Source organism: Styela clava, chromosome 1, assembly GCF_964204865.1.
Source record: "Styela clava chromosome 1, kaStyClav1.hap1.2, whole genome shotgun sequence".
NCBI classification, from domain to species: Eukaryota; Metazoa; Chordata; class Ascidiacea; order Stolidobranchia; family Styelidae; genus Styela; species Styela clava.
In genome coordinates, this window is record NC_135250.1 from 18,952,927 (window position 1) to 18,966,467 (window position 13,541).

General features: G+C 35.7%; 1 protein-coding gene across 1 annotated transcript; it reads right to left on the reverse strand.

The window, feature by feature from the left end:
- Positions 1-731: 731 nt before the first annotated feature.
- LOC120347404 (protein-glucosylgalactosylhydroxylysine glucosidase-like) lies at positions 732-3,885 on the reverse strand. Its single transcript, XM_039417331.2, has one exon. The coding sequence runs from the start codon at positions 3,855-3,857 to the stop codon at positions 1,407-1,409; it is 2,451 nt and encodes an 816-aa protein (XP_039273265.2). The 5' UTR covers positions 3,858-3,885; the 3' UTR covers positions 732-1,406.
- Positions 3,886-13,541: the final 9,656 nt, after the last annotated feature.

Below are 13,541 nucleotides of genomic sequence, written 5' to 3' on the forward strand. Positions count from 1 at the left end.
TCTCTTCCTTGTTATAGCATTGGAATCAACTATGCTGGCATGGAAGGTTACTAAAATTTTGGTTTCAAATCCTTTGCCCAAGAAAATTGGGTATGCAACAAATGAAAAGGGAAGATACCAGTTCTTCGGAAGTGTCAAAGTGTCATCACTAATTTGGAATTATAATATGAAAGTGTCCCCCCCCCCAAAAAAAAAAATTAATCGATGATTTGTGGCCTACCTTTAGTCAATTATTTGTAGGAAGTGTAAAAAGTATTCATCCGAAAACGTAAAGCTATTCATTTTTACACATATGAAAAAATATGTATTACCGTACTTCAATTTTTTTCAAATATTCATCTCTTATCAACACAGCTATATCAAAGTTTCAATGATAGACAGGCGTAGACCAAGAGCATAAAATAAATCTGCAAGCCAACATTAATTTTAGGAATGTTCATCTTCAAATTCATCATTATTTGAGTCAGTTTGAACAGAATTTTGAGGAATCATAGACGGGTTTGTGTTGATTCGATCCAGAAACGAACTGAGGAGTTTTTTATTCAAATGATCAGTCAGAGTGATTTCCCTCTCTTCCGAGTTATCTTCTTGTTGTTGAGTTTGCTGTTGAGAGTGACCGTTTCCATTTACTATTTCCACATCTACAGTTGTTGTCACTGGATTTGAATCTGCAGCATTCGGATCAATTCCTTTCATTTTTAATTTTAGCAATAATTTACAGTATAAACAACCTGTTAGTATGAAATTTTTATAATCAGATGAACAAGATCCAAATCAACATTGCAATACGAATTGGTGCTCCAGAGATGTGCGTACCAATATGGAGGTTACTAATTTTGTTACATCAAGTTGTGTAAATGGACTGAAACCTATGGGCAGGGCCAGGGGGATGGATATATTTACTTGGCTAAAATAGACAGTCTCCGTAATGAAATTATGGCCTAACCATAACTTGGTACACACACTACAAGAGTACATAATACTGAGAAAGCACCAAGAATTTAGTTATATATATGGCTGATACATAGCACTTCAGACTATTGACACTCAACTTGCAACGTTGCAATTATAATGAAGGAAGATTTCGCAAATATTACTGTATTATAAAACTGTGTAATTTTAAGTAAAAATCACATCAGGCAAGAGTTAAAAACTGACTTTACTCAATCACAAAAAATGTACTATAGAACCAAAGGATTTGCTGGTTGATTTTTTGGTATTTCTACACTTTGGGAATTAGATCTATCAATATCATAATTATATACAGATTTTTTCAAAATTCTCATATGAAAATAACCTATCGGTGCATTCAGATTAGAAATATTTTTGATTATGTATGCATTTTATAATTGACGACATAGCCTAGATATGAGTGGTTAAGCACTGCTCTTCTACTTATATTACATTCACTTCATCATAATTTTGCATATAGTCAGACTGAGCGAATATTTATCACCAATGTTCGATAACTCATGAGAAGAACCATTTGATATCAATAGGACTGTACATTGCTTATTGTTACGAAAACCTTTGAGCGCTATATCAAAATGAGTTTTTTGTACAATTACATCTAAAACAGCACAATTAAATTTGAGACCAATGACATGTAGACTAGTCACTGATTTACTGTCCAATCCTGGAGGAATTCTGGGATTTAGGACAATGTTGTCACTATAAATTCTAAGGCCTAAATATCCATACAGTATGCTTTGGAGATAACCTCCAATTCCTGTCAAAAAATTCACAGCTCCGTTTCCAGAAGGTTCTTCTGACCATATTTGATAAGGCAGCTGAATGTTATTGTACTGATGTAAAAAGTAATTATCAGCTTTCGAATGTTCACCCATTGAGTTCCAGTTAATGGAAAACATACTCCAAGTCATTGCAGGACCATCAGAAACTGTAGTATTACCATAAATAGTAAGATCATTTTTACGCGAAATTATGGAGTTATTATTGCTCATCAAAGGAAAGCCAAGCATTATTGCATCGGCTTGCTTTACTCTATCAGTTGTATGATTATAACCTGTGAATTCAGGATGATAGTCAAGCTCATCATCATATGGTATGAGCATATCTTCTATCACTTTTTTGAAATGTTCTCGTTCTGGCAGAGGCAAGTCATATTTGTCAGCAACTTGGATTGCAAAATCCATATTTTGTAATGCGACTTCATTGGTGAATGCAGAGTTATTTACTGGCGAATGATACTCATCAGGTCCCATGACATTATCGATGACAAAAGCGTTGTACTTTTCAGACCACTGTGTTCTTGAAAGCCAAAAAACAGAAGTCTCATAAATAACATCCCATGGTGTCACAAACTTCTCATTGTTTCGAGAGTCTGGAATTTTTTGAAACAAAAAATCCCAATCACCTGTCAAATACACATACTGACGGAGAATATGAATTAGGTCACCAGTAACATGTTGCTCATATTTCACATATGAAATGCCGGGACAAACATCTAATCCAGTATAAGCACTTTCCCATGGATACATGGCCCCTCGAAATCCAAGATTTAATGCCTTTTCTTTTGCAGCCCATAATCTTGCAACTCTGTATTCGATTCCATGCTTCACTGCTTCAGGAAATAATGGCAGAAGGGCCGGTAGCATCCAAAAATCCTGGTCCCAAAATACATGACCCAGATAGTCCTGGTCCTTGCCACCATTTGTTAAGCCACCAGGACTTACACCAAAAAATTCGTAAGGATGTTTTGCTGACGATAATGGTGGAAAAGCACTAAGCAAATAATATAATCCAGACACTGTAGAATGCATTTGAGTAATATTGCCACTTTTAATAAGTAAAGAACCATATTCCCAAGTCTTCAACCATTCATTACAATGACTTGAAAATAAAGTCCCATTATTTGATAACTTCAATCCCAAGATGTAGAAGTCTTTTGCTTCATCTAAACTGTCAGATATACTGGTTATAAATGTGAATGAATACTTTTCCCCAACTTCTCCTTCAAGTGAAATATTTTTAGGAACATCGGTTGAACAATAGCAAACAGGTAATAATTTTCCATCTTCTTGCTCAGGTACAAGTGTGTTGCCACATACAGCAATGGCATTGCTTGCCTCAAAGTTTTTTCTATTAAAATAATTAAACTTAATATCCTGACTTTCATTGCCGGACCGTACATTGAGAGGCAAAACAACAGATCCTTTTGAATTAAAATTGATGATTATTTCAGTTATAAGAAGTCTTGTAAGAACTTTATGAGCGTAGAAGTTTTGTGAAATCGAACATAAGACATTATTTTCGTTGGTATTCTCATCAATGAAACTATATTTTTCTGAAAAGAATCCCAATTTCATATTTAACAAATACAAATTATCAGAACCAAGCTTATATACTTTTCCATTCGTTTCAAATGTTGAACTTGACTTTACAACATATGGCAAAGTGCCAGGGATGCGAGCTCGGTGTGAATTTCCTTCTCTTCCATTGTATAATCCATTTTTATAAATAGTTTCACCATAAACTCTGTATCCAACATATCCATTTGCAACAGTGGGATCAAAGCGATCTTCCTTGGCTGGCTCATGAGTCTGTATGATATAGGGATCAATCTTGTGTATATTTGATATCCAAGTGGTTGAAATAGTCTTTGCAGTTAAATCTTCTTTTATTGTTACAGAATTAAAACGACTTTCCTTTCCTGACTCACGAGTTTGTATGGTGTAAGGATCAATTTTACGTGAATCCAATACCCGAGAGGTTGTCAATTCTACAAATACATTTTCTTCCCTTTTTTCTAATTTTTGATGATAGTGTAATGCAATACTAAGGCTAGTGCAAATAACAATGCTGAAAAATAAAATTTTCAACAAATGCTTCTTCATGATCTGAGAATAACAAATTCAGGCTGTCAGGATAAGTGAGATAATCGTCACTGTAGCATAGTACCATTATACAGGTATGGCGAAGTAAATGCTGTAATTGCTCAAATAAATCTGTAACATTGATGGGGTCTCCCCAAAACCAGGCACTTGCGAATTCAGGCACTTTGATATTTTTTATTTTTACTGTACGTCATTGGGGGTTTTCAATTCACTTGACAAAATAATTAGACTTTAAATACATTTTTGCATTGCTATATTGCAATAAAACAATATTATTTCCAATTTATTAGGGTATAATTAATTTTTCAATAGTAAAATGTGGCAACAATGATCACAAAATATAGAAATCAGGCACCTATGAAATTTCAGGCACTTGGTCAAAAGCTATTTTACGATGTATCTGATTACTTTAAAGCAAAAAATTAAATATACACACTTTGTATAATTGAATTTACAACATTTTGGTGAAATACAATACCGTTTGTGACTGATGAAGACCAGGTATATATGGGCTTTGATGAAGACGAGTCATATTTCGCAAGTGCCTGATTTTTCATTTTTCACAGTTGCCATATTTTTTTAAATTCTTTGCGTCAGAACTTACTAATCATTGCTTTTTAGAGGAAATCCCGTGTTCTACAACAATTTCAGCGTTTTTAATGGTCAGCCATCGTACTTTTTCATTTATTTATTTAAAACTGGAATATGAATAATAATATATGACAACGCTAATCGCAAAATACCAAAATCAGGCAGTTGTGAAATTCCAGGCACTTCCCAAAAACGGTTTTCCCTGTGTTTTTGATTACTTTCAAATAACAAAATATACTATACACATTCTGTATGATGGAATTTGGTATTTTCATTGTCTAAAACAAGAAGAACTGTCACTGGTAGGGATGTGGCAAATTTAGCAAGAGTCTGATTTTTTGTTTTCCTAATCCAAAATCCCGGGAATGTTTCTTAGTCCTCAATGATTCCGAAACTAACTGAACTTTCAACTGCACTCAGACGATGCTCGAAAACATGCTCGAAAACATATGGACCAAAGATTAATAAGGATTACATGGAATATAAGGGTATTCTATAAATCGAGAATAGAATTCGAAAGCCAGTGAAGTCGAGTCCGGATGGCAACAGGTCGTACCACGTCAGGATTTATTCACTGTGGACCTGAGCTCATTGAGTTATATACATCTTAATGCCCGAGCCTCATATAACAGCTTTAAGATATGATATGTTCATAATACATTTTCCGTTTTTAGGTGTGTGATATTCAAAAAATTGGAGAAATTTCTGTGTACTTTATCTTTCCCACCCTGTAAACCAATTATCATTTTTGGTTCCACTTGTCTCCACGGCAAATCTCTATTGAGCAGACGGCTTTGGCGCTAAAAGCCGAAAAGGAACCAAAATTGTGGACATGCCTTAAAAAAGGAGGTCAACTTGCGCTACTTTTTTGGTTGGTATTTGGAGTTAAAATTATCAATAAACCACATACGTTAGGAGACAATATACCTAATTCTCGTGCTAGGGAATCAGACTTGAAAACTTAAGTCATGCAGACATTGGGACGTGAAGTCATGGTGTGTGAAGCTTCTATATTTGTGTGTTGAGTGTTAAACTACAAACCTCTTAGTTTTCCGTCGGAAACATTAACATCGTACACCAGTCTGAAATTCTGGCACCAGAAAGATTGGAAATATGACTTCAACTTACCGAAAATATAAATTCAGCTCTAATATCACTGAAATTATACCTATAAATAGGCTTACCATACATCCCGCTTTAGGCGGGACAGTCCCGCTTTTTAGCATCTTGTCCCGCCGTCCCGACAAGTCAGCCAAAAGTCCCGCTTTGGCGTTCAGCTAACCAGCATAATACACGAACATGTTCTCGTTACTATTGTTGCTGTGTAGCGCAACGCTAGCCTACTTACTGAAGGTGAATGCGTTATTTTGTTTGTTTCGTTCTTTCCCGCTAACATTCACTACGTTTACATGTACACGATAATCGTTTCGGCAAAAAACGTTCCCAAATCGTATTTCGGACAATCGAACGCCATAATTTGTCTCGAGTTTACATGGACACCATTGAATTTCGATCCGGTTAAAAATATCCCGCGCGTTCAGACTATCGTATTTGACATGAGATTTCGTTACCAGTTTTACGTTTTACTCCTTCTTTTGAATTCCTCGGAACAAACCGGATACAACTTTATAATTTTTATATATGTAAACATTTAACCAAGATATTGAAGGTTTTAAGTAGTCATCTTCATAACTTTAAATGCTATTTTTTAAGAAAAACATAAAAACGTTATATTTTATTTTGGTAAGTTGTTAATGTTCTTAATCTGGCATACCACTTCAGGTATCTACTTCTGCACCACGTTCCTTGAAACACCGGTAACTGCTTACAGCATAGGGCGTTGAATTTGTATTTAAAATTCTATGCAGACATTCATTGAAAAGCAATTGTTACGGTAACGTTTCTGCACTTCATAGTTAATAATTATACAAGAAAGTACTGTAAATGGTTATTTGCCACTGAATGGAACAAAAAAGAAGAACATGGATTTGTCTCAGGTGAAGGATTTAAAATATTTATTTTTTGATGTTTATTGGATGAGTTTATGATATTTATTCAAAATACCAAAAGGATACTTAATGTTTTTATGATTTCGCTACTGCATATACCGTGTATTCTATAACAGTATAAGGCATTTTCGTGGTGGACGAATCATCATCCATAAGATCTTGCCATGGAGGTGATATGTTTGCTCACAGCAGCAGGAGATATTGACCATCATCATATTGTTATTTTCAGGTTCTGCCCACTTTGATTACGATTCGAATGATGCAATTAATAATGCTGTTTCTGATGAATGAAAGATTTAAGCTATGTCAGGTTATGCTGAGGCGTAGCCGGCTCAATTTTTTGAAAAAAGTTTATTGTATTTGTACACCTACGAAGAAAAGACGTCGAAAGCGAAGATTTTGGAAAAAGACACGAACTTCAGAATGGTGGGATAGAATCGTAAATCAGCATTTTGGCAATGAAGATTGGATAGAAAATTTCCGGGTAAATTTACAGATTTACCTCTTTTAAGACTTTTTAAGGAAATTTTATATGTACTTAATTTTATCAATTCCAAGTTATAAATGAACTGATGTGAATTTTTTAAAATAAGAAAATTTTGTTTTTAAGGTATCCTGGAGTACATTTCAATACATTGTGGAACAAGTCAGACCCTATATGTCACCAAAACAGAACTGGGTTAGACCGCCTTTGCCAGTGGAAAAAAGGGTTGCTGTGGCTTTATACAAACTCGCTAGTTGCTGTGAATACAGGGTGGTTGCAAATATATTCGGGATTGCAAAATGCACAGTGCATGCCTGTGTTTATCAATTTTGCAGGTAGTTCTTGGCTTTCAATATTTAGCAAGTCATTGGTTATGTAACTACTCATTTTTAAAATTTTCATGCCAGGGTTTTCACCGATTATATTGCAAAACAACATATCGCCTTTCCATCAGATATTGAAGCTATTGAAATCAGTGAACGAATTTTCAAAGTCCACAGTTTTCCGCATGTATATGGGGCGATTGATGGAACTCACATTCCTATTTTACCGCCAAAGACAGGTTATAGAGATTTTACCAATCGCAAAGGATGGCCATTTATAATATTACAGGCTGTTGTAGATGATAGATGCATGTAAGTAAGAGAGATATAGAGTTAAGTGAGGTATTCTTTACAGAAAGCAGGCTTAATATGAAAAACACCCAAGCAGCTAAAAATCCTGATGATTAGTTGTAATGTCAGTTTCTAGAAGTTCATCGTTAGAGTATAAACTAAACTGATGCAAATGCATATTTAATTATTTAAAGTTATTTTCAATCAGATTCAGAGATATATCTTGTTCAATGCCAGGAAGTGTGCATGATGCAACAGTACTGAAAAATTCTTCGCTGTACAAGCTTGCTGTGGCAGGAAGTCTTCCTTCGGTAACAAGCACGTTGTATTCATTTCAAAAGGGTCACAACAGTAGTTATAATATTTTTTTACAGACCATAAAGCGAATTCAAAATTGTGACGTCCCGCTGATGATACTAGGCGATCCAGCATACCCTTTGCAAACATGGCTCATGAAAGGTTACTCTGGAAGTTTAAATCCATCTGAAGAGTCTTTTAATGTGTATCTTTCATCTGCACGCAATGTGGTGGAACATGCATTTGGACGACTCAAAAGCAGGTAAAGACCTATTACAACTAATTCAATGAAAGGACAAGCACTATTGAAAGGAAATCTATTAATTAATATTATATTCAGATGGAGATGTCTATCTAAAAGATGCGACATTAGCTACAAGTTTATGCCAAAGGTTGTCGCAACATGCTGTGTGCTGCACAATATATGTGAGAAAAGGAAAGATGTTTAGCGAACGTATCACATGTAAAATCAATTCTTATTGGTCCTGTTCGGACGTTCACGTGAATGTATCATTGAACAACGTCTCTACAGAAAAGCATGCTTGGGCGAATAAGTAAATCTCAATGCTTGAAAACGGCAGACTATTTCATTATTCGGTACCATTACATTTGAACCCACGACAATTGCACCTGCATACTATTGAACCTGAGGAAAAAAAAAATTTTCACCGATATTTGAGCCCATACTGACCCTAACCCATGCACCCTCATATAGATTGAACCCGCGGATATACGGGTGCAAATGTACGGTCACCCATTATTCTCTATTACTTTTGCTGTACATAAAAAATTCTAAATTCGGATCATTTGTTTCGTTAGCGTCGATTCCTTTGTATTTTTCGAACTGAACCCCATATTTAGACAGAACTCTTGCCCATGAACTCTCGATGACAAGATGGTCAATGAAGATAGCCGGGATGGCTTTAAATGTAGGCCTATGTAGTAATGTATATATGTATGTTTATTCGTCTCGTAAAAGCAAAAACACAGGAGTTAGTAAATATCAAAATTGAAGACGGGATGTATACACAAGACCATACTGGCCTAAAACACATGAACGTGCGGCATACACCCTTTATGAAAAGCATAAAATGCAATAAATCGAATAAGTATAATATAGTCATTCATACAGACAGTTGTGCGAGGAGGGTGGATTAGGCAACATGGGTAACGGTGGAGTATGCCCAACTGTTTGTACAAAGGAGTTGGTAGGACAAGACAACATCAATAAATAGAGACAATACAACATGACATATAGCACCCTCGAATAATGATACCACATACTATAAAGGGGAGAAATAGTCAAGTTTATAGGAGAATGTGCATATATGGTATGTAAGTAAGTGTTTATTTCAATTTTCCGTTACAACAAAACAAATAGGCAATACAGGGCAAAATAAACAAATGTACAGAAAATCAGGAAAGTGGGCAAAATCTAAAAAAGATTTAAGACGTGCTGGTGCACGTGCCCACTTACCCCACACAGCAAACAACACATTGAAGTAAATTTAAAAAAAAGAGAGACACGAAAAATAATCCGGGCGTAAATACTTGACTGTGGATGTGGAGTTTCAACATGGAGTGTAATTTCTACTATATCTGTACAAGGGACTAGCGAGAATTGTAGAACACAACAAACAAACAAGCGGTGCGCAATATGTGATAAAATTAATTTGGTTACAAATGCACTCAACTAATAGTCTATCGGACGATAAACAACAATAATAAAAGCAGCGTAAAAGTAAACAACAACAAACCAAGTAAAATATGACAAGAGCATTCCACGCCCTGGCGTACCAACTTTAGTTTTAATCAAAATTCATGTGCTTTGTGTAAGTAAGCTAGTCTTTTTTATGGAATCCATCATCAAATATCCGTTACATTTGACGTTTGACTGTTCGTGTTATTCCCAGCTTCGTTCTCCATGATAAACTCTACTTACATAATGTAACACTCAAGGGTGAGTGTCTTAAGTAATAAATGGCTAATCTAGCAAAAATGCGTTCCTTCCAGGCTTGGGGAAATGCAATCTAATAAGTTCTGTCAAGTTATACGCTTTTTCAAGGTACTTTGTATTTTATAGTTCTGAATACCGCTAAAAAAGACCAGGATTCAAAAAAAGGATATTCAGGTTGCATTTCCATAAAACCTATCATGATCGCATTTCAGCCAGACAATTCAAAGTATCATTTTGCCACGTCATGGAATTTCCAAATTGAATTAAAATAATAATAAAATATGGTATCCTGTGATGAAGAAAGGGTTAGGATTCAGATATTTATTTCCGTCATACTTGAAATACAAGAGAGCTATGCTCAAATATATGGACACGTAGAATATCCTTAGATGTCCCTTTCGAAACAGTTGCGGCATCAAGATGATCTCTCAATACTGTATCTAGGGATGCGGTGTATTCCACCATATCCAAAAATACCCCTCTATTAGAAGAGCCAGCCCGTTCATCGTGCCCACGGAGGGACAGCTCGTGACAACCAATGAACTTCAAAACATCTATCAATCGACCGAGAACATGGCGGTTTTTCTCGACGTTTTGGTTGTGCCGACGAATAGAAACCGCGCGTCCTTCATCCAACTGTGCTGCAATATTAACATTTCCGAAAGTTCGGTATTTTACTGCATTGTCCAGATGCTCCATAGAAGATTGATGATCCCTGGCACGCTCGGAAAGATGTTTAAGATCTCTAAAACCAAATTTACACCAACGTGAGTCACGGGCGGTAGCAAAAAGTAAGCAATAAAAACAAAAAAGTGCATTTTTGTCCTCGCTGTAACACAACCATTCGTGTTTTTTATCCCAAGTTTCTGCGCAGAATGTACGCCGACGCTTTCCTCCGTCATGGGATTGTTCCGGTGAACAATTTTTGGTTGATAAGGCCCAAGACGTTGTACCTCTAATTTTTGTTCCAGCGGCAGCTGCGAAAACGGAGTGCGAAGTAGTGCATCAACCTTATTCGTTATGAGGTCTAAGGCTAAGAAATGCGAAGCCGGAAAGAAGTGAGGAGCTCAAAAGGAATGTGGAAAATCGAAAGCAAGTGGACTAAAGGTCTCTAACTGATTCAAATAGCGAAACAAGCGACACCATGTCTACACCATGTCGGTAGAATATGGCTAGTGTAGACAGTCTGTGCAACCGATATTGAGGCGTTTCAATATCGCTGTTTTCAAGCTTTTGTTGGTAAGAACATGAGGATCGTTTCTTCGTTGGAACAACCAACACATTGAGGATGTGAATCATCATTTATAAGAATACACGTGAAACCAATCTTTATACATTATTCGCTGTTATTCCGCTTATATGTATGGTTTGAGTGATGTATTTCTATCCGATGAGGGTGAGAAGATGAGTCTTTTGTCGGGCGTTGATCCCCACTGCTATAAGTGCTCCGTACGGAGCCTCAGGGCTCCGCGAGCATTTGTTCACTTAAAAACTGACTTGGTTAATTTTGTATCTGTGAAGAAGCATTAACGTCACTAATGAAATTTGACGACGGTGGTATCGAAATGTGGTAGTGATTCAAATATAACATTATATATAACTAGGGGCGCAGCAGCCATGGTTTTCTAAAAGGGAGGGGGTTCAGAATAGAAAATTCCCGAGCAACACTCATCGCGATTAAACCACTTCTTTAAAAACGTCTTTTTCAGCGGATAACGAGATTTCTGTTGTGTAAAATATTCAATCCCTGGCCGACCCGAGAATTTAAAATGTCTTGTCATATCAATTCAATTTTGTTCAGCGTTGCTCGTCTTTGAGTTGACCAAAAGCTTGGAATTCCCTACCTTCCCTAATGACTTGAAAAAATCAAAATCAAACTAAGAATTTCGTTCCAAACTTAAACAACATTTGTTATCATCATATTAACCAAAATCTTTGTTTTGAACATATTACTGTTTCGGAGTTTATTTTTTCTAGGGAATTTGGTTACTAAGATAGGCTACTATAGACTATTTGGATTGAAAGTACCAACAGGAAACTCAGAAGGATATCAGATCACCACTCAGTAGATGGCGACTTCAAACTCCGCAGGCTACCTCAGCAGGATGCAATATAAAACAATGATCTGAATTAATATTTTAACTCACCCTTCTAATCTTATCATCATGCTTAATTGGACAAAGACAATAAAAACAGCAAATTAGGTTAAAGATAATAAATTACAATTACATCAAATTTGAATCCAGCCATCAATAGAAACAGTTCTTTTTGTCGAAGTAGCATGCTGGGCCCTTTTTTTCTCATATAGGTCATAGCACAAAATCAAATATATTCCTCCCTTCCTTCCCCCCATGAAACTATATTACTGTATTGTGATCCTAATACAATTAGGGCAATCCATGACATGGAAACAATGCTTCTTTTTATAAAATATTAGCCTTAATTAAATAGTACTTTTATACATTTATTTTCTTCTGGAAAAAATGCAATCATGACGGGCTTTGTTGAAATGCTTTTCTTTAAGTTTATTTTTCCTTTAGTTTTTACCACATTCGGCTTCAATTTTATAAATAAAACGAGAATACCTAAGAATTTGACACTCGAACTGAAGTATTTCAACAAAATCCGTATGGTTCACATTTTTGCTGAAATAGATATATTCTATCAAAGACCTTACTAGCGCCCTTGAGTGACGCATACCATATAGGCATAAGAACCGCAAATTTATCTATTATACTTCGCCCATTCATACTATATGGTCTCACCACTCAAAGGCGCTGTATTTACGCCTAAATTTTGATTTCATTGTTATGTATATGTTTATTTGGTGTTGTGTTGTCTCTATTTATATATATTGTCTTGTCTTATAAACGCCCCTGTATAAACAGTTTTGTATACTCCACCCTTACCACTTTCACCACACCAAATGACCCATTGCCCCACCTTGCACAACTGTCTATAAAAAGGGACCATATTATACATATTTAATCCAATGTTTTTTGTTTTATATTTTTCAAAAATGGTGCATGCCGCACATTTGTGTTTTAGGCCAGTACGGTCTTGTGCATGTATCCCGTCTTAAATAATAATTATCGTTCATTTATTTTTTTTTATCACTATTACGAGACGAATAAACATACATACATACATACATACATACATACATACATACAATATACTACAGCAGGCCTGCCCAATCTTTTTCGTTTCTCGGGCTACATTCAAGTTACGAAATTCGTTGCGGGCCGCAAACGTTTATACCAATCATTAACACCAGCTAAGCCCTGATTTCGGTGTAGGTAATTTACATAATACATAAAGAGCAATTTTGTTAACATCAAATCAATCGAATTAATAATTGCTTTCTAGTTACAGAGTAGGGCTGGCAAATAATTCGAATATCAAGAGGAAAATTAGAATAGCAGTTTACTATTCGAATATCTGGTAACACGGGGCGTGGACATGACAATTGTTGTTCTTTGACGAGCACACAAATCACGTCGAAATTGAGTGTTATATTTGCATTATATAGCGTTTTTATTCAATCATTTTCAGTAGCTATGATACTGTCTCAATGTTTAAATGAGCGTAATGTGGGCAAATGTCGCGGGAATATCAAGTTTTAGTTGGCCGTTTCGTAAAATTTGACACTAATACATGTATTTAATAAAGTAATATTACGAAGATTTCTGGACAAATACCCTACATATACTGATTCGTGACCAATATGCA